Source organism: Lepidochelys kempii, chromosome 4 (genome assembly GCF_965140285.1).
Source record: "Lepidochelys kempii isolate rLepKem1 chromosome 4, rLepKem1.hap1, whole genome shotgun sequence".
Lineage (NCBI taxonomy): Eukaryota > Metazoa > Chordata > Testudines > Cheloniidae > Lepidochelys > Lepidochelys kempii.
The window spans coordinates 84,407,116-84,430,059 of record NC_136383.1 but is presented as its reverse complement, the minus strand read 5'-3'; the positions used below and the strand labels follow the sequence as shown (position 1 = coordinate 84,430,059).

The 22,944-nt window shown below is 40.9% G+C and overlaps 1 protein-coding gene across 3 annotated transcripts in view; it reads left to right on the top strand.

Annotated features, from left to right (window-relative positions):
• Positions 1–22,944, top strand: part of ZDHHC2 (zDHHC palmitoyltransferase 2) — a 73,129-nt gene that overhangs the window by 27,588 nt on the left and 22,597 nt on the right. For 2 of the 3 annotated variants that reach the window (XM_073341929.2, XM_073341930.2), the window contains exons 3-6: positions 8,349–8,443; positions 13,049–13,169; positions 14,314–14,383; positions 17,064–17,096. In XM_073341929.2, the coding sequence (XP_073198030.1) occupies positions 8,349–8,443; positions 13,049–13,169; positions 14,314–14,383; positions 17,064–17,096 (319 nt within the window). Of the gene's footprint in view, positions 1–4,670; positions 4,752–8,348; positions 8,444–13,048; positions 13,170–14,313; positions 14,384–17,063; positions 17,097–22,944 lie in introns of those variants that run through there. The other variant, XM_073341931.2, reaches the window with a different exon arrangement.

The following is a 22,944-nucleotide window of genomic DNA, read 5'->3' as shown; positions in this document are numbered from 1 at the left end:
AAACCTCCCCCACTGCAACTTGAGACCATTACTCCTTGTTCTGTCATCAGCTACCACTGAGAACAGTCTAGATCCATCCTCTTTGGAACCCCCTTTCAGGTAGTTGAAAGCAGCTATCAAATCCCCCCTCATTCTTCTCTTCTGCAGACTAAACAATCCCAGTTCCCTCAGCCTCTCCTCATAAGTCATGTGTTCCAGTCCCCTAATCATTTTTGTTGCCCTCCGCTGGACGTTTTCCAATTTTTCCACATCCTTTTTGTAGTGTGGGGCCCAAAACTGGACACAGTAATCCAGATGAGGCCTCACCAATGTCGAATAGAGGGGAAAGATCACGTCCCTCGATCTGCTGGCAATGCCCCTATCTGTACATCCCAAAATGCCATTGGCCTTCTTAGCAACAAGGGCACACTGTTGACTCATGTCTAGTTTCTCGTCCACTGTAACCCCTAGGTCCTTTTCTGCAGAACTGCTGCCGAGCCATTCGGTCCCTAGTCTGTAGCGGTGCATGGGATTCTTCTGTCCTAAGTGCAGGACTCTGCACCTGTCCTTGTTGAACCTCATCAGATTTCTTTTGGCCCAATCCTCTAATTAGTCTAGGTCCCTCTGTATCATATCCCTACCCTCCTGCATATCTACCTCTCCTCCCAGTTTAGTGTCATCTGCAAACTTGCTGAGGGTGCAATCCACACCATCCTCCATATCATTTATGAAAATATTGAACAAAACCGGCCCCAGGACCGACCCTTGGGGCACTCCACTTGATACCGGCTGCCAACTAGACATGGAGCCATTGATCACTACTCTTTGAGCCCGACAATCTAGCCAACTTTCTATCCACCTTATAGTCCATTCATCCAGCCCATACTTCTTTAACTTGCTGGCAAGAATACTGTGGGAGACGGTGTCAAAAGCTTTGCTAAAGTCAAGTAACAACACGTCCACTGCTTTCCCCTCATCCACGGAGCCAGTTATCTCGTCATAGAAGGCAATTAGATTAGTCAGGCATGACTTTCCCTTGGTGAATCCATGCTGACTGTTCCTGATCGCTTTCCTCTCCTCTAAGTCTTTAAAATTGATTCCTTGAGTACCTGCTCCATGATTTTTCCGGAGACTGAGGTGAGACTGACTGGCCTGTAGTTCCCAGGATCCTCCTTCTTCCCTTTTTTAAAGATGGCCACTACATTAGCCTTTTTCCAGTTGTCTGGGACTTCTCCCGATCGCCATGAGTTTTCAAAGATAATGGCCAATGGCTCTGCAATCACATCCACCAACTCCTTTAGCACTCTCGGATGCAGCGCATCCGGCCCCATGGACTTGTGCTCGTCCAGCTTTTCTAAATAGTCCTGAACCACTTCTTTCTCTACAGAGGGCTGGAACATGTTACACTGCAGTACCTGGGATGGAACCCAAGATTCCTGAGTCTTTCTGTTCCTTTGCTGTCCATGTGTATGCCTCATCCTTTCTAGTGCTGGTCCATATGGAGAATGGCAACCTACTACTGCTATCAGTTTCTCCTTTGACACAAGTTCTGAGAGCCTAAAGAAGGGTTGGGCAAACTACAGACCGCAGGCCACATCCGGCCCACCAGCTGATTTAATCCGGCCCTCAAGCTCCCACTGGGGAGCAGGGTCTGGGGCTTGCCCCACTCCCATGCTCCAACCAGGCAGCGGGGTTTGGGGCTGCTCCGCATGCGTGTGCTGTGGCTCCCAGAAGCAGTGGCATGCCCCCCCTCCGGCTCCTAGGTTTAGGGGCAGCCCAGGGGCTCCGCGCACTGCCCCTCTCGCAGGCGCCACCCCTGCAGCTCCCATTGGTCAGGAACTGTGGCCAATGGGAGCTGCAGGGGCGGTGCCTGTGGACAGGACAGCATGCAGAGCCACCTGGCTGCGCCTCTGCATAGGAGCCAGAGGAGGGACATGCTGCTGCTTCCGGGAGCTGCTTGAGGTAAGCACTGCTCGGAGCCTACACCCCTGACCCCCTCCTGTACCCCAAACCCCTGCCCCAGCCCTGATCCCCCTCCCACCCTCTGAAACCCTCAGTCCCAGTCCAGAGCACCCGCCTGCACCCAAAACCCCTCATCCCGAGCCCTCACCCCCTCCTGTACCCCAGCCCCAATTTTGTGAGCATTCATGGCCCACCATACAATTTCCATACCCAGATGTGGCCCTCAGGCCAAAAGATTTGCCCATCCCTGGTCTAAACATTCCAACTGATGACCTATGTCAGTATCAATATGATGCCAAGTGATGGAATTTGTTTTCACTTTGCCTTTTTAATTACATAAGAAATGAGACACAAAACCACTACATTAAGGAAAGTTAAGGTTGCAAAGTCAAGCACTGAAAAGTTCGGAACTGCAGAACTATGTTTGCCTGTGAAATCTTAATTTGGCCCCCTTGTGTGTATGCCTTATGATAGTATGAGATCATGTAAATAAGACTCTTTTTTTTCCATAGAACTTCTGCCTCATTCAGTTCACAGGATGGACCTATCAGGGGATCAAACAGGGTTGTGTAGTAAAAGAGGCTGTTCTGTGTAGGACCCCTGGTTCATTTGTTGCAGAAGTTGGAAGGTGTGTGGAGAATGAGTCGAGATTACAGGAAGAGAAAGTAGTCTCATGGTTATACAGTTGAATGCTGCCCTGGAAAATGGGATTCTGTCCCAGCCTCTGCAACAGAGATGCTGGGCAAGTCACTTAAACCAAACTTTCCACAGGTAGTCACTTGGTGTATTTGCCTCATTTTCTGGGTGCCCAACTTGATGCTTTGGGGTCTGATTGGCAGAAGAACTGAGCACTCACAGTTGCAAATGCAGACAATGGGAGCTGTGCTTTGAACATAAAAAGTGCTATATAAGGCTAAGTACTCTGGAAAAAAAATAGGTCCTTGTCATCTCAAATTGGGCTGCCAAAATTAATGGAAACTTTTGACTTAATCCCTCTGTGTCTCAGATCATACTCTATAAAATGAGGTAGTAGCCCCCCCCCCCCCCAACCTCCCCTCACAGTGATAGACAATTAATTAGTGTTTGTGAAGCACGTGGATTCTATAGTGATGAGTGCCATAGAAAAGCCAATGATGAAATTATTGATTTTGTATTCTGAACAGGGTGTGATTAGTACACAGTAAATAAATCCTAGGACCACACATTGTAAAACGAGGATAATACAAAACATTGAATAGCTACTCATTGAGTAAACTCTATTTGTTCTGGGTACTGAGTGAGGCAGGGGTCCTTTGGAGAAAAAACAGCATGTGATCACATAATTAAAGAGCATATCATACTGCATACGTAGAAGGGTATGCAGGCAAACTTAATTCTGGCGGCTCCTAACTTCTGAGTGCTTCGCTTTGCAACCTTAATGTTCTTTTAACATATTTTTGAATATAATTATAATTACAGTTTATTTGATATTTATATTGCACCAGGAAAGTCTTCTGATTTATAGTCATTTTGTACCACGAATGTGTGTGGTGCTGTCATCGTATTGTTGTAAATCATAATGGAAAACAAACAATATGCTGAATTGCATATTGTGTTGTCAATTAATGGGTATGCGGTTTTTCAAAATCATCCCTGCAATATGATTTTCCCCTTTTTCCAAGTGTGTTCTATAGTGTAATGAATGTTTCCCATTTTCAGTACAATAATTTCTACTGGGTATGAAGTGCACTGCAATATTTTGTGCTGTGTCAGCGCCATGAAGGACAGCAATTTGAATAGCCCTTGTTAATTACTTTAATTGTGAATTTCTCTGTCAGTGGTCTGCAGTACCATATAGTTCTTTATTATATGCTGCAGTTAAGCCCTGTTTAATTGTCATAACCCATCACTCTCTGTCATGTCACGTCACTGTGGAGGGATTATGTAGCCTCGTGAACTAGGATTTGTGTTTTTTTGATCAACAGTGCTTGCCTAATGCTTCTACCATTATCCGCTCTGTTCACATTAGCTAAGGCTTGACTTAATCCTGGCCATCCCCCTTTTTCTCCTGACACAAAGCAACGAAGATGGTCAGGTTGCTTTTTCTTTGATTATCAGTGATTGCTTGAAAAAAGTATGAATGAATTGTGAGTATTCTATTCATGTTGTTTCCATTAACGAGTTTGTATAACGGATTATGTGACATTTTCTAAAAAGATAGCACTTGCTTTTGAAAGAGCAAAAGAATTTTTCATTTTGACAAGAGAATTTACATGTTTGTGTTGAGCAGTGCCAGGCTTTTAAGAATCTTTTGTATGGAGAGGTGGTAGCTTCTTCACAAAGGCTAACTCTAGATTTATAATATAAGCCCTCTTTTAGCCTTGCTCCCTCCTGTAAAATCCTCAAAATGGTAATTTCCTCTTCAAATTTTGCATAAATAGTCTGTGGCCAAAGAACCATTTTTGTTCAAATTTGAGGTAATTCGGAAACTATTTTCTTATATGGTACTAGGAAAAAAAAAAAAGTATTAATCATATATTTAAAATTCTTGTTAATGATGCTTTTAGCCATATCTGATACTTTTACGTACTAAAAGAGACTGGCCCCGGCAGATTTTTCATTTCTTATACACTCCCCTCAATTTTCTGCTCTTGTCTTCATTAGTACTAGCTGTTTCATTCCAGGAGAATCTGTTCTTACTTCTTTACCACCTGAGCCAATTTTGTTATTCCTCATTCCTCTCCGGGGAAAAAAAGTTTGGAGGAAAGGCTGGGAATGTCTTTTGAAAGCATCTGTGGCTATTGAGAAGACTCCAGGAAATGAGCCCACAGGTATCCCCATGCCACATTGGTGAGGGAGGGAAGTGCAGCTGCCCTTCACTGCCATGACTCTGGACACAAGACTGCCTTCACCAGAACAATGCAGACTCATTGGAATCTGCTCAAAGGCAGCTGGACATGGATGTTGATGTAGTTCTCTGGGGTAAACTCTTCAGCACGCTCATCTGCAGGTTAAATGTGGTGGTGTATAAAGTTTCCTGCACAGTAGCAGGCTTTTCAGCAGCACTGCCACCCCCTGTCTGGGAAGGCTGGTGGTACGGAATCTTTACACCCTCTTGTCCTGTGTATAAGTAAGAGTTCTCTTTCACCTATAAATGCAAGGAGAAGGTGGCAGAACTCTCTCCTCACTCACTTAGGGAGGTATGTGATAGAATCTTCCGTCATGGGCATGATACACCTTTGATTCCAGCAAATGAAGGGAGAAGAAATTTGTGGGGCTAAAGAAAATGATGCAGTACTGTGGAATCCATGGCATCTGTCCATGAAATGCCATTACCAAATTACTTTGTCAGTCTTCACAGGACTAGCGTATTGTCTGCTACCTTGTCCATATCCGTCAGTAGTGGAGAGGTGGCAGTTGTCAGCATCACCTTATCGGAGCCCAACATAGGAAGCTCAGTTTCAACTCCTGTAGTCCCCAGAGAACTCCTAAGCAATCCAGTCTTTCTCCCTTACTTGCAGTTTAGTATGTCTGCAGAGTTGCTAAACTCTTTAGGCTTTCTCTGGCCACCCTAGCTCCCCAGTCAGACTTCATAGATTTCCAGGGACCTTTCTGATCCCAGACCTAATTCCCAGAAACTGGAAAGCCAGGGAAGCCTGAAGAGTTTAGGAATTCTGCAGACACACTAAACTGCAAGTAAGGGAGAAACACTGGATACCTCAAGGCATTGAATCTGGTATGTCAATGGAATAAAACTTTCTGTAGATAGTGGTTCCTTCCTCCTACTTAAAAATGGAGATGAAATTGAGATATCTTTCCCAGTATTGTATTAGAGGTAAAATGTACAGGGAATAACACTCACAAATTAGCAAAAGGATATGGTGCAGAGAAAGTCATATAATCAATATTTGCTTTCTCTCACTCATGTTTTGTACCATCATACTGCTTATTTTCAAAATAGCTGATATTGTTCTTGAGGTAATATGTATTATAGAGTAAATACAAATTGTTCTGTCAAATGATTAAATCTATCAAATAAAGTGACCAGTGTTGATGTAATAAAGTGATATTTGCCTGCTATTGACCTGTGATATTCTGACTGATCTGAAGAACAGACTTACTGTTTGCCTAAGCCATTCAGAGACCAATTTGTCCTGTTTAGCAAAGTACCTTACAGTATGGTTTGATTCAGGTTTTTGTTTTTACAAATAAGTTAATTTATGACTGGCATGTGAGCCAAGAATAAATTTTTAAAGCATTTCTGCTTGTCTTTAACTTTAAATTAACAAAAATTCAGTGCCAGCTACATTACTCCTCTGTTACTTTTGATATTTTGAACTCATGAAAGTGGGGAAATTCAGAGCTGAACTTGCTGCTAGAACTTTTACTCTGCCCTCTTGCATGTGTACATTATGGAAAAGTCATTAGCACTGAGTAATCTGGTGTACTATTTGACAAGTGTTGCCAACTCCCTCAACTTTTTCACAAGTGGCATGATTTTGACGGGGGCAGGCACCAGTCTCACAATGATGAGAGGCGCTCCAGACCACAAGTGAATTTGAGCCCTCTGATTGGCTGTTTGCCCCACTTGACTACCTCCTGGGGCAGAACAACCAATCAGAGCTGATACAGGGTTCTGTGTCCCCCTCTCCCTCGCAACCTGAAGCTGTTTTCACAGGAGGGGAGGAGGGAGCTAAAGGGCCCAGTAGCATCTGGCCTGGGAGGGGCCAGAGGGGGTGAAGAGCTGCTGGAGCTGCCCCCCACCCAAGCCTGCTGGAAGAGAGGGGATTCTGCTGCAGCCTCCCCACCCCTGCCCCCACCCCGCTTGGAGGGAGCAGAAATGAGGCTTGTGGAGGGGCAGAACTGATGACTGGGGTTGGAAGGGGCAGAAATAATTGCCAGGCAGGGGACACGTGGATGAGGGGGTGAGAGATCCTTCAACAGAAGCCAAAATCACCTTGCCCAATAAATTTGGGAGCGTAGGTGACAGTTATTGTCACTCTCACAAAGGGGGAGGGGGGCTTACATGTGTGCAGACATTTTGTGTGGTGTAGAACCCACTTGCACTGCAGGGGCAGAGTATTCTGTGCAGATCCTCTCTCCAATTCACCATATAGGGGATGTGTAAGTGTCGCGTGTGGCAGCTGTGCAGCATGCTGCAGCCTGGAGGAATGAGATGGATTCTTCTTCCCTGCACATCTTCTTGATATCTGGTCAGGCTACTTGGAGTGGGCACTCGAGTTTGGCCTTGTCCTTCATTGTAGTGAATTTTGCTATATGTTAATATGAGAGAGATCAAGAATATTGAGCAATTATTGGACATACAATGAGTGGTGTTCATAAAATTTCACCATCCGCTTAAGACAGATTTACTGACATAGTTCTCATTGTAAGAATAGAGAATGTGACAAAATACCACAGCCCAGTAAATCTTGATTGTACTATTAAGAGCTATAAGAATACATCACAATGGATCTAAAGAATAAACTGTTTTGACCATTTAAAAACCTGTATTTGGACTGTGTAACAGCAAAACTACCATGAACAAAAAACTAGTACACATTAAGGCTAATGTTCACATCCAAATGTATCCATGTACGGTATTTGAAAGATTCTCATCGCCTATGCAGCATAAAGTTTAGGTTGTCATATTCCCTTTCTTGCACAGCTAACGATTTCACATATAGCTCATAATATTAAAAGGGAGGGAAGGGTCAGTTAAATTTACCCAGAGCATCCAGGAAAATACTGGGAGTACTTTGTGTTTTTTCCTTTTGCTAATTAGGGTTTTACTACCTTAATTCAGTTTAATGTTTTAATATTATTTTTTACAACAGTAAATTTGTGTTTCATCTAAGGTTTCAGTGCAACATCTTGTTTACCAATATCATTACACTGTATTAAATGGATACACTTGCATTCGTTAGGGTACCTGTACACCTGTATGCTTAAGGCTGTTAAAAAAAATAGTGATTTTTTTTTTTTCAAAAGTTGCAGTCATAGTTTAAGTTGTGGTTCAAGACATGCAGCCTACCTTCCAAAGTAGGGCAGCAGGACAGAAGAAATGCCATGTGTCCCACTTGGTGGTCAAAAAAGCATGATGGAGGGGTGGCTGGGCCAAATCTGAATGATTGGCATTGCAACCCTGTGTGCCAAGTTGCGGTGCCACTCTCTGGGATTTAGCCTACCTGCTGGCCAAATTTGAGTAGCATTGCAACATGGTGCATGGGTCACAATGCCACTAACATTTGCAGCAACTCTAAAAAGTTGCTGTGTGTGTTAAAAGTTGCAGTTTCTGCAACAAAATTGTGGCACATGATTTTCTTACAGCCTTAGTGATGCTGATAATTTGCATATATAATATAATTAATATGCTGTTGCTGTTCTCTTCTGTATAATATATTAATTACATCCCTCTTTAATTTTAGTTGTGTGCCTGATTGCCTATCACCTATTTTTCATGCTGTTTGTCTGGTCTTACTGGAAAACAATCTTTACATTACCAGTGAATCCTTCAAAAGAAGTAAGTTGAGATTTGGGACAAATTACATTTATGTTCATTTCTGATGCATGCAGTTTTCAGGTGATTTTAAGTGGTCAAATGACATTTGGAGGGCTGGATAACGTACACTTTATACCTTATATACCTGAAGGTCACCAGTTCTAATGTGACCCTGACTGGTAGTGATAAGTGATTGTTACCATCATGTTGGTGGTTTGATATATTATGGGAAAGAAATTAAATGTAGCAAACATTTGTGTGCTAACAGAGGACAATAAAATACAAATGTTTTAGTTAGGGAGGTGTTCATTCTTTGGGGGGTAGTGCACATAAATATATAATTTTTTGCAAATGTATTTGAGATGGAGTGTTTTAAATTAGTTCAGATGTCCTATTGTCCTAGTGTCAGTTATATTCTGAAAAATCACTTTTGCCTACCATTCAAAAAGTACTGTTTTCTGAGCATAAACAATCAAGTCCTCATGCTGTCATTGCACGAAGGGGTAAGAGGGATTTCTAAAGTGGACGCCCCTACTGGCTCAGCCAGAGAGAGGCTCACTTGTGGGTCATCTTGTAGAACAGCAGCCTACAGACGCTGAGAATCCCAATTAGTCTGTGCTCAGGTAAGGTCTAAGACGTTCATACTGTAAGTCCAGCTACAGTTGACTCAGCTAATCAGTTAAATCTAAATTCTAATGTCTAGTTATAGTACTACAGAGGGATTGGATAAGAGGGATCCGCTTGTCTGGAAGAATATGAGGAAGATGGAGCAGAAAGCTGAATTCATCCTAATACAGCTCCAGGAATAGTACATGTTGCCTCTTGAATCAGGTTTACTCTCTAGGTACCATTCTCTGAAGCATATGGAACTTTCACACCTGAAATTAGAAAAACTAGAAGACAAAATTATGCTTCTCTTATGCACTACAGTCAGTGGGACTACTTGTGTGAGTAAAACAGGCAGGATTTGGCCCTAATTTTGAAGAAAAGTTATCTGTTGCTTTTCAAACTAATCATTACATAAGAAAGAAATACATTTTCCTATGTAATTTATCCGGTTACCATACTATGGACTCACTACCATGCCTCCATAGTTGAGGTTGCATTAAGAGTTTTTATTTTGTTCCCCTCTTCCTCATCTGTTTGATCTCAGAAAGCAAACCGGTTAAAATTTTCTGGATAACGTAAAAGAGAAGGATCATTTTTTCATCCAGAAAATTTCATGACTGTGCACGTAGTTTCCATATACAAGTTAATCAAAACTTAACAGCTTGAAAAAATCATGCAGAGCTTCAGAAAATGTTCTTAATCTCCACTGCTTCCGCCACAGGGTTCACTTTTAAACTCCCGAATTGGCACATATACTTTGGCCTGCATTGAGCAAAGGATTATTTGTAAAGGCATGGGGTTTTTTCATAGAATCATAGAGTATCAGGGTTGGAAGGGACCTCAGGAGGTCATCCTTGCTCAAAGCAGGACCAGTCCCCAACTAAATCATCCCAGCCAGGGCTTGGTCAAGCCTGACTTTAAAAACCTCCTAAGGAAGGAGATTCCACCACCTCCCTAGGTAACACATTCCAGTGCTTTACCACCCTCTTAGTGAAAAAGTTTTTCCTAATATCCAACCTAAACCTCCCCCACTGCAACTTGAGACCATTGCTCCTTGTTCTGTCATCTGCCACCACTGAGAACAGCCTAGCAGCTACCTCTTTGGAACACCCTTTCAGGTAGTTTTTAAAAAGGTGAATAACAATGTAATTGTCATTTTTTGAATGGAATCCCCTTCATGATATTTGGTGTATGAAAGTAAACTATATCTATTAGCCAACCAAACCAGCTGCTACCTTCTGCTTCCCTGCCCCCTTGCACACTCCTTTATTCCCTCATGGGCCTTGCACAACACTCCACCCTCCTCTGTGTTCTCCACACAGACTCACCCTCCTCCATTGGCCCTCACCCCACAAGTCTAAATAAGCTGGCGATGCTTAACTAGCCAAAATTGTCTTCAGGGCTGGAATGGACGTAGAGACCTATGTTACTCCTCCTCCGTCCTGAGCTCCAGAAGTCCACTGCTCTAGTGCTGCTCCTACCCCAGACCCACAACTTTTGGTTCCCATATTCCCCTCACCACCACTCAGATAAAATACTCAAGATAATTAGAGCACCATCCAATACTCGTAGGTATATATGTTATGGATGTGCTCGTCATGTGACCTCCATAGTTGCAGGTCAATTAAGAGTCCTTTTGTAAATCATATTTTAACCATCCTACTCTCCACAAACCCACTGTCATTTTATAGCAAAGAGCTATTACTATGAAAATTTTTATGATTAAGGAGAAAAAGAAAATGTTCACATGTGTAGGAGGGAAAACTTCAAGTGGCAAGCACTCATCATGAGCCTTTTTCAAAAAGTAGAAACAATTTGCTTTTCACTGGTTTATGCACAAGAATTGGATAGTAAGTTTGATGCTGAATTGCTTATGTAACCTTAACTTGTGATTTTCATGGTTAATGTTTGGGCTTTTTCAAATGCCCCCCCCTTTTTTTTTTAACGTGGGAACCATGAACACATTTACAAATAATTTATCATGAAAGATCACTGTTGCTCTAAATAAACAGTTCAATTCTGCATTCTGCCACAATACAGTCATCAGTGACTTCTATTGACTTAACTTAGCAACATTTGCTGTATCTTTTTGGGGGGGAATATTAAAAATTTTTTAAAGTTTAACCTGTTTTTACATGCCACATTTTTTATAATTATACTCTTTTGGAGTGTCGGTTTGTGCGTGAAGACTATATAGGAATAATTAGACGAGGGATCTACTCAAATTCTTATAGACCAATTTCAATAGAAGATGTTGAGAAAAGGCTGCTACTGAATGCTAGTCATATGATAAATCATTAAATATACCTGGGTTGGAAAGCAACTATTTCATACTATCAGCGGGATAGCCGTGTTAGTCTGGATCTGTAAAAGTGACAGAGTCCTGTGGCACCTTATAGACTAACAGACGTACTGGAGCATAAAGCTTATGCTCCAATACGTCTGTTAGCACCTTATAGACTAACAGACGTATTGGAGCATAAAGCTTATGCTCCAATACGTCTGTTAGTCTATAAGGTGCCACAGGACTCTTTGCCGCTATTTCATACCGTTAGAGTTTAAAATGGACTATCAGATTAAATGTAGCAAATCTAGTTATTAGAAGGCAATGTCTACTGTTTCAGTAGTGCTTTTGAACTTCATTGCCAGCAGCATTATGCAACAACATCCTTGTTCAGCAGTGTAGAAACGGATGCTAAAGGACAGGTCTACTGGACATCATCCCTTTAATTAATTACAAGTAATTTAGTGCTACAAAATACTCTGGGTTCTAGGTAAGCATAAAATGATGTACAGTAGAACCTCAGAGTTATAAATACCTTGGGAATGGAGGTTGTTCGTAGCTCTGAAATGTTCGTAACGTTGAACAAAACATTATGGTTGTGCTTTCAAAAGTTTACAACTAAACATTGACTTAGTAAAGTTTCAAGCTGTATTATGGAGAAGAAAAATGCTGCTTTTAACCATCTTAATTTGAATGAAACAAGCCCAGAAGCAGTTTCCTTAGCTTGTCAAATCTTTTTTTTTAAAATACTTTCCTTTTATTTTTTAGTAGTTTACATTTAACACAGTACTGTACTGTATCTCCTTCCCCCGCCCCCCCGCTTTTTTTTTTGGTCTCTGCTGCTGCCTGATTGCATACTTCCAGTTCCAAATGAGGTGTGTAGTTGACTGATCAGTTCATAACTCTGGTGTTAGTAACTCTGAGGTTCTACTATAACATACTGCTTCTGTTCCTTTATAAGGTTAAAGTCGCCATAACTCCCTAGTATGTTCTTCCTGTGCTGCTTGAGTAGTCTGTCCAGGTGTGTTGAGGGAGAAAATTGACATTGCATAGTGTGCACTAATTTGTTGACTTTGCTAAGTATGATTCCTTAACACAATTCCCCTTCCTACTTTCCTACCTATTATGTATTATATTTTCTTTTCTTTGCCCCCTCTTATGACATTGAAAGACTAAAGTAACTAACTTCTGTTCAATAGCCAGTTGGGTTTATTCAGTATCACAGGGGTGGACTTTGGGCTTGTCTACAGGAACATTTCATTCATGTCACGTTGGGATGTGAATTTAAATCTACTCTGCACTAGCCTGCTGCGGATGAACTGTGTGGACCCTCCTGACATGCATTAACAGTTCATTAATACACTTTGAGGTAGTCTTCTTTGAAACTTGTCAAGAGAATGGTAACCAAATGGTCTAAGGATATATCAGTTAATCTTGCTTAATTTTAAACATTTGGCGTTCCTATTTTATCTTAAGGAGAGCAATCAATATTAGGTGGATACACACTGGAATCAGAAAATGTTTTAAATTGCTTTTGACTAAGAAGAGAAATGAAAAAATACCAAAACTTGAATTTCTCTCTCTTGGGAATAATTGGTTGTTCGCTACAGTATTTTGCACATACGGCTACTTCATCATTATTTAATGAATATCTTTCTTCTTAATTGGAGTAAAAGTCCACAAAGATGTAATTTTCTAGGCATTACTAATTAAAAATTACATTATTTTTCCAGTTCCATCTGTCATATGCAGACAAAGAACTGCTGGAAAGGGAGCCTAGAGGTGAAGCCCAGCAAGAAATTTTTAGGCGAGCAGCCAAGGACCTTCCTATCTATACAAGGACAATGTCTGGAGGTAAATTCTGTTTGTTTCTGTGGTCAGTGAGACAAGTGTCTTGATACATTCATTGTCCGTAGGAAGTGAGATTTTTAGACAATGTTTTAAAAAAATGAATTGTCTTTCAAAGCTTAAAAGAAAAAACTGACCTAAGAATGATGCCCTATTATTATTTAGTAGAAGTACATTATTTAAGATTCTGCAAATGCAGATTCTATGTAGTAATGAGTAATTATGGTAATAGAATTTACAAGTCACTAAAAACATAAAGAATGTTAATACTCAAATATTAGTCAAAGTTAATCTGATTTTTCTATTAAGCTTTATACATACCCACGATTTGTAACTGAAGACTGATTGAAAACACACTAATACTATTCAAATCCTAACTAGTGTCAAGACTGGTTTCAAAAGCAGCACTGGTTTACCTGTAGTTATTTGATAGCTTGCAGTATTAACAAACACTACAGGAAGGTGAAATATATATTTGAAGGTTACATAATTTGACTTCTGTTTTACATTCCTGAAAAGGTAAATATTAATATCAGATTGTCTATGGCACCTACTATTGTGTACCTATGCACGTCAGCTACAGTGATGAAGAAATATTAGCAAGAGCAAACGCCAAATCTGAAAACTAAACAGTCAAAGGCCTTGCATTATATCATCAGTGTAATTAGTTTCAGATTACGCATGTCTGCCAAGTAAGCAAACCCTAAAGGCAATATACAAAATAAAATCTATTATTAGGATAAAATCCTAAAATGGCTTCTTAGAATTAATGTGAATTTATTTATTAATTACTAATCATGTTACATAGCCTTTTATTGTATTTTTAGGTTTTGCAATGCTGACTTTTCTTTATTTGAAAAGTAGCTTCAGTGAAAAGCTTTAATAAATAATCCAGAATGCAATTTGTTGGAATATTTCTCATGTGTATTAAAAATTCAAAATGCACTTCACAAGTAGCTCTTAAATAGCCGTTATGTTAGGTGCTGAACATGTGCAACTCCCACTAAATTCAAATTGAATCATTTTATTGGAAGTTTCAGGGAATTCAGGATTTGACTATAAATATTTATTTTTGAGTGGGTCTAAAGATGTTAAAATGTGCATAACCTTATGTTGGATCTAATGCAACATGGATATTTTTTCTTCTCAGCAATCAGATACTGTGACAGATGCCTACTTGTAAAACCAGACCGCTGCCATCACTGTTCCGTGTGTGACAAGTAAGAACAATTTTTTAATGTTAAACAATTGTTAAATCTTATTAATGCAAAAGAAAATAATTATAAAAATGCTTCTGCTAAATGGTAAAGAACTGAGCAATACATTTTTTGCTACTTTCTTGTTAATTACAAAAAATTATTTGGTGTTTCATTACAAAGACACTCTGAAAGGTATTTTTAAAGGTTTGTTTCTGCTTTTAATTTTCCGTACAAGCATCAAGAATGTTTACTTTTCTTTTTTTGTTTTTTATTGGACAATTTCTTGGGTGAGTTCAGGGAGGTGTTATTTAAACTGGTGATTTAAAATCTAAATCAGCAAACAGGAAACCTTGATTTAAATAATTAATTTTAATCTTGTATTACATCTGTACTTTTTAGTTATTTTTCTAAAGAGAGGTACTTTCTCATTGGTAACCATTAAAACATGTTTTGTAACTAAATATAGCCTTGATTATCCATTTGATACTCTTTTTTTGCTAACTTGTAGGATACACTATATCTGTATACATTTATTTAAGCAATTATATAGCTTAATATACATTTATTCAGATTTGTATTTTTTGATTGTAAGAAAATAGCAAAAGAGCCATTTCTTGTTTTTATTAGATTTTTTTTTAACTTGTGATATGTGTCAAGCTGCCTTTGGATGGAAATTGGAATTCAATTAAAAATGCACAAAACATTTTTAAATTGTTTTTTTAATAAATAAAACTACCCTAAACGTATTGGATGCATAAAAAAATCAGCTTAATCAAACTGTTTTGTATTTCAAACTTTAATTTATTAAACAAAAGTAGTATTGTCTTTTACTGAATTGAACAGTGATTCTGTCCACTATGTCCTTCGGGATTTTAGAACTAGTAGATCTCATCCTCACACATTGTTTTATTCATGTATTGCAAGAGGAAAACAAGCTTTCCTGCTTTTTCAGCTCCCAGTGGGTTGCTTGACTTTGAATGAACTAGTCATTGAACTGAGCTAGTTGAATAAATTGAATTTAAGATATTATTCTTTTGCCCCTGTCAAAAGCTAGGTTTAGCACTTCAGTAAATTCTGGTTCCACGTGCTTAGTCAGTGACTTTCACCAGTTCAATGGTTTGAATTTCTTTAAAATTGTGGCAGCAAACATATACTGGTTGAATATTCAATTTAATTTAGTTTAAATTATTTTAATAGATTATAGTAAATTTAGGCCTTAAATGTAGGTTGTCAGTTTCAATTTTAATTTTAAATAGGTTGATTTTTAAAAAGAAAAAATGTATTGAATTTAAATTTAAAAAAAATCTTTCACTGATTTTTATCCACCGTAGATAACTCGCATGTGGATTAGGAGTGCTCTCTTCCCTTAGTAGAAGGGTGAGGATGTTGAATTGTTAATGAAGAGCTTTTCTCCTGAGCGTTTTAGTTAAATTGCTGTTAACAAAATGTGGTGCTTTAAACAGTCCAAATAAAGATTTCTAGCCTTCTTAAATAATCATACATCACTTCCTTGGTATCTCTGAGGTCTTAAACATATTCGTTCTCCAGTCATCCATTGTCTTCCAGAGTGGACATAACTTTTGAAGGATAAAAACCTGGATCCCCCCCACACTAAGTTCCTCCACACTTGGATCCTGCCATGATGAGCCTGCCTGCCCACACCTGGTGTGCCTGGCATGGAGGGCCAGGGCCACGAAGTGTTTCTGGGGTGGGCTCGGCCCTTGCACTGTGTCAGGGTTGAGTGTAGCTCATCGCTGAGTCTATGTCCTGGGAGTGGGGGGGCTGCAGGGTGATCTCCCACCTCTGTGCAGCCAGTGGCCTCTGCTCCCCACTGCCATCCTGGAGCCTCCACATTTATTTATTGACAAATAAAATTTGCAGAATTTTAAGATATTGCGTGCATAATTTTTATATTTTTGGTGCAGAATTCCCTCAGGAGTAATTATCCTAGTGCTTAGGAACCCTAGTCATGGACCAGGACCCCATTGTGCTAGATGCTATACAAACGCAGAACCAAAAGACAATTCCTCCCCTAAAGAGACAATAGATGGATACAGACCGACAGGGGCGTACAAGGAAAGAGGCAGGATTGGTCAGCATGGGTAGGCAGTGGTCTCAGTACACAAGCAGCCTAACTGGTGTCAGGAATTTTGTAGGCATCACAGCAAAGGAGAGTTTAAAAAAGAGTTTGAAGGAGTACTGGGGTAGCTTTGCAGCTGTTTAGAGGGTGTACCTCCCAAGCATGAGGAACAGCTTGAGAGAAAGCACAAATGTGCTTGTTTGAAAATGTAACGGTTGGGCATTGGAGGTTGGCATCGTAGGTTGATCTTTGTGAACTTCTGCAACAACTTGTGGATAATGTCAATACAAATTCATGGTAATGTGCTCATATATAGTAACTTGTTAAGTTGTGTAATAAAAGATGGCAAAAATATAATTTGAACCGCCAACTATTACTTTTCAAAGTGGGGGAAAGTCTACTTGTTCTACTGTAGGCAGGTGGTGCATTATGTGAGCAGACTTGACTATAACTGTGAATGAGATTTATTCTGAAGAAGGCTATGTAGCTGATTGGCAACCCATTCTTCTGGATATATGAAATCAGATATTTTGTAGCAATTGTGTTTAGTTTAAACTCTAAACTTCCTGTTTATTTTCCTATAATTTTAACATATATATAATTGTTTGCTTTCTTTTAAAGATGTATTTTGAAAATGGACCATCATTGCCCTTGGTGAGTATAGTTCATACCTTTTATTTCCCAAATTAGATGAGATACAGTTTTGAGGGGCTTCATGTGAAAGACATGTTTCACTAAAAAGAAAAGGAGTACTTGTGGCACCATAGAGACTAACCAATTTATTTGAGCATGAGCTTTCGTGAGCTACAGCTCACTTCTGAAGTGAGCTGTAGCTCACGAAAGCTCATGCTCAAATAAATTGGTTAGTCTCTAAGATGCCACAAGTACTCCTTTTCTTTTTGCAAAGACAGACTAACACGGCTGTTACTCTGAAACATGTTTCACTATTACAAGAGACTGGAGTATTTAGACGAGAAGATTCTTTCCAGCCCAATGATGAGTCTGTTATAGTTTGGCATAGTAGAGTGATGCAGTTCCCATTTTACACTGTATATATGCATTTTTTTAAACTTGGATGAACATATACATAATATTTTAGGTACTAAAAGATTTTTTCATTCTTCATGAATTGGGAAGAAAATTATTAAGGAATAAGTAGAACCCAGTCAGGACATAGGATGGACTGATGATCGGGGCCAAAACCTTGGATTTCAAAGTTACCTTTTTCAGCTGCTCCTGAAGCCTGCTTCCTGGAGCCACTTAGTCTAGCATATGTCAATGAAGGTAGCCTGAGAGGGTCCCCTACATTGCCATCTTAGCCATTGTCAGATCTATAAAGGATATAAAACTCATGTCTCTAGAGGAATCGCAGACATGTTCATGTTTGTTATAAGACATCAATTAATTAATGATGGCTTGAAAGGCTGATGGAGTTATTTGTTTATCACTACAAACATGCTGATAATGTGTATATGGCTGGGGATATTTTTAAAACAAAAACTAACTGGATTTAATCATATTCCTTTCCTTTTACCCTTTATATGTCAGTTACTTAGGCAATTACCATATTGTTCCACCCTATCATCCTCAGAGGTGTGGGGTAAGAGGGAGAGTCTTTGTCTGGGGAAAAAAAACCTTTGGCTTTTCTACGGGAGTTTGAAGAGGGGCACCATTCTGTACTGGGAAGAAAAGCTTCTCCCCCTTGGGATTAGAGTAGGACCATGTTTTGGGGCCTTGCTGTGGTTAGGCTAGTCACCCCTTAGGGCTAGGAAGCAATTTTTCCCTCACTGCTGGAATGACCTGGGCATTGTGGAGATTTTCTTTTGCCTTTCTCTCAGAAGCTCAGGGCCCTGGTGGGTAAGTCAGGTTGTAAAATTAAGTTTTTGTTGCAACTTGGCAGGTGCCAAGTGCAGGTAATAGGGGGGCCCAGTTTCTGATAAACTGAAGTTGGAAGTGGATTAGGAGAAGGCATCTCCTAATAAAGGTGGGGAATGGGGTAGGGAGTCATAATGTCTGGAACAGCAAGGAGACAAATGCCTCTTCTGTCCCCCTTTAGCCTTGTATGAGGAGGCAATGGGGTCCTAGCACTGCTGCTGGCACCAGATGAATGGGATGGGGGACTGACAGCAGTCCTCCACCAGTTGGTATGGATTACAAAGGAACGATGACCTGCAATGGATGGGTTACTCTTGGACAGTTCCCAGATGTGTTCCTCAATAATGTCGAGGCCTAGTTAAAACACATTCCTGGTGTCTTGTCTTTCTACAGTGCCTTGGACAGTGTCTTTTTGTAAAATACTTAATACACTGGGGTTGTGATCTTAATCTGGAGCCTCTTGCACTACTGTAATTTCAACAGTTAATAATAATTTCACCAATACTTCTAGCAGTTGTATGTGACTTTCATGCTCACAGTACCATGTGTTACAGAAGTGGGCTACCCCAGTAGCATAAACGTTTCTAAAATAAATTGGGACATTGGTTTATAGAGCTCTTCTGGCCTTCAAACAACACCCCTATCCCTCCAAATTCATCATCAGAAGCAAGCACCCCGCAGACCAAGACACACCAGCTCAAAGCAGCACCAGGCCTTGCCAGAACAACAGGTGCAAAACCTACAGACATATCTCCACTGCTAGAATGATCAGCACCCCCACAACACACCTCTCAAGATCCATGAGTCCTACACATGTGTATCGCAACATGTGGTGCATCTCATCCAGTGCACTAAGTGCCCCAATAACAACTATGTGGGTGAAATCAGACAATCACTACACTCTCCAATGAATTCTCACAGGAAAATGATAAATGACAAAAAAAACCACTGTATCACCTGTGGGGAACACGGCTGTTCCTCTGATACTACAGGACAGGCCTAACAAAGAAAATAACAGAACGCCACTAGCCGTCACCTTCAGCCCCCAACTAAAACCCCTCCAACGCATTATTAAGGATCTACAACCTATCCTAAAGGATGACCCAACACTCTCACAAGTCTTGGGAGACAGGCCAGTCCTTGCCTACAGACAGCCCCGCAACCTGAAGCAAATACTCACCAACAACCACATACCACACAACAGAACCACTAACCCAGGAACTTATCCTTGCAACAAAGCCCGTTGCCAATTGTGCCCACATATCTATTCAGGGGACACCATCACAGGGCCTAATAACATCAGCCACACTATCAGAGGCTCGTTCACCTGCACATCCACCAATGTGATCTATGCCATCATGTGCCAGCAATGCCCCTCTGCCATGTACATTGGTCAAACTGGACAGTCTCTACGTAAAAGAATAAATGGACACAAATCAGATGTCAAGAATTATAACATTCATAAACCAGTCGGAGAACACTTCAATCTCTCTGGTCACGCAATCACAGACATGAAGGTCGCTATCTTAAAACAAAAAAACTTCAAATCCAGACTCCAGCGAGAAACTGCTGAATTGGAATTCATTTGCAAATTGGATACTATTAATTTAGGCTTAAATAGAGACTGGGAGTGGCTAAGTCATTATGCAAGGTAGCCTGTTTCCTCTTGTTTTTTCCTACCCCCCCCCCCCCAGATGTTCTGGTTTAACTTGGATTTAAACCTGGAGAATGGTCAGTTTAGATGAGCTATTACCAGCAGGAGAGTGAGTTTGTGTGTGTATGGGGGTGGGGGGGATGTGAGAAAACCTTGATCTATGCAGGAAATAGCCCGACTTGATTATGTAAAGAGTTGTCACTTTGGATGGGCTAGCACCAGCAGGAGAGTGAATTTGTGTGGGGGGGTGGAAGGTGAGAAAACCTGGATTTGTGCTGGAAATGGCCCACCTGTTGATCACTTTAGATAAGCTATTACCAGCAGGACAGTGGGGTGGGAGGAGGTATTGTTTCATGATTTCTGTGTGTATATAAAGTCTGCTGCAGTTTCCACGGTAAACATCTGATGAAGTGAGCTGTAGCTCACGAAAGCTCATGCTCAAATAAATTGGTTAGTCTCTAAGGTGCCACAAGTCCTCCTTTTCTTTTTGCGAATACAGACTAACACGGCTGTTCCTCTGAAAGTTTTCACTAAGTGATCACTCCACATCTGACCTATCAGTCCTCACCCTCAAAGGAAACCTGCACAATACTTTAAAAAGATGAGCCTGGGAGCTTAAATTCATAACTTTGCTAGACACTAAAAATTACGGACTCTGGATTTATGGCTTATTACAACAATCTATAATCCACTAACACTCCCCTCCTGTTCTGTGTTCTCCCACCCGCTTCCTCTCCTCACTATGACTAGAGGGGTGTTAACAGGCCACTTCAGTTTGAATGATCCCTTGAAATGTGTGTTAATTACTTATGATAAACAATCTTTTCCACTTTGTATTTAGCTGTGACTAAGGCTAAGATTTGTCATGCTTATTTTTAGTAAAAGTCACGGACAGGTCACGGGCAATAAACAAAAATTAATGGAAGCCATGACCTGTCTGTACTTTTGCTGCCTCGGGTTTCCCCCATCACCGTGGTAGCTGGGAGCTGTGGGGTTTCCCGTCCACCCGCAGCAGCTGGGAACTGCAGGGTAACCATATTTCCCAAAGAGAAAATGGGACACCCCACCCATTTCCCAAGGCCGCCCCCGCCCCCTGCGTGAAGCGGTCACCCATTGGTGGAACCCCGAGGAGGGCCCCCTCCGGAGTCTGTCACTTATCGCTGCAACTTTGCAGGGGGCCCCCTGTCACTTGTCGCTGCTGTCACCGGAACCCTGCCAGGGCCACACTGGCTGTCAGCTCCAGAGTCCTGCAAGCCCCTGGGGCTGAAGGAGAGAATGTCACGGACGTCTTTAAAAGTCATGGATTCCATGACTTCCATGACCTCTGTGACATAAACGTAGCGTTAGCTGTGACACTCTGAATACGTTTCCCAGAACTGAAGAAGAGCTCTGCATAAGCTCGAAAGCTTGTCTCTCTCACTAACAAAAGTTGGTCCAATAAAAGATATTATTTCACCCACCTCGTGTCTCTCATAAAATTTAGCTTTTTCTTCTACAGTGTTAACTCTAAATGCTGAACAAATTGTTCAACCCTTTATAAGCACAACTAGATTCTTGTCATGGAAAATGCTATTTCCATTGATGTTATCTTCAGAATCTTGGAGGTTTTCAATATTTAATTACAAATCAAGCTATTATAAGGTTCACAAAACATGTAGTTTTTTTCTAAACTTGATTTGTCATGTGTTATCCTAAGGGAGACCCAAATTTTCATGTGAATTTAGAAGTCAAATTAGAAACCCATTGCCTCAAGCTACATACTGCAAAAGTAGCACTCATTTGACACATAAAGGGCAGTTAACAGATCTATTTAGTCAGACCATAGGCTTTTAGGAATACAAACTAATTTCCTTTCAGTAGAGTTGGCTTTGTTTACCCATTTGAAGACATTCTCTATCCAAATTGATAGATTTTGTATAGGGCAGACATATCAGGCTCAAAGCAAGTCTCTTTCACTGTCTTTCATTTTAATCCAATAAACCCTGAGCCAAAATGAGGCCGGTAGAGGATATAGAGTGGGTGCTGGTAGTGTATTGATGAATTTCAAGGGACATTTTATGAAATCCATAATACAGATTTGTACTTAACTTGTTGAAGTCATAGAAGCCCTGAACCCCCTTGTTTCCACTCCGTTAAAGAATACCTTTTTTAAATCCTTTACCAATTCAGTTCAACTGATCACTATATCCTTTCCCTAGGAAGTACCTTCACTGGACATCTGCTCCACATTTACATAACGAGTTGCAACATAATAGCCTAACTCCCGCTTCATGTTCGCCCCAACTAAGCCCCTCAGAACCCACTGTGGGGAAGGCAAACCTCCCCCCATACTTCATCTTGGACAGTCTGGCAGTGAGGGCAAATTCCTTCCCAGCCCCTGGATAAAGGAGTGACTAGTGCAGTGCCCACAGCAGATTTTGACAAAACCTGGTATGTCACCACTTCTAGTTGCTGCTCTGCCCGGTCCAGGTAAAAGAGGGTTTTTCCTGCACTGGAATGGACCGATATAGTCCCTCCACTCTCTTCTGGTCATGTGATGTGGGGTGGGGGCGGGGGGGGGAAATGGGTCAGTGTCCCCATGCTGACCTGATCTGCAGCCACAGCAGAGAGTCACTTTCTGGTGTTCTAGCCCTTAAAGGGGCACACACCTTTTCCAACAAGCCAAACAACGGCCACCACCGCTTAATATGCTGTGAGGTCACTCTTCAAAAGAAAGTTAAGGAAGATTGCTTTTCCATTAATCCAGTCAGTTGGGCTAAGAGTCTGCCAAAAGATTAAGCTGACTCTTGCGGTTGTTTTAAGGAAGTATAGCTTGTCTATGTTGTGTGCATTAACCCACTAGGTAGGGTCTAAATTCTAGTGTGCACCAGTAGGTCGTGCACTAACTGGCTGTGTGGACCCTGCTGGCTCGTACTAAATGCTTGCACTAGGGAACTTAGTGTGTGCCAGCAGAGTCCACATGGCTGGTTAGTG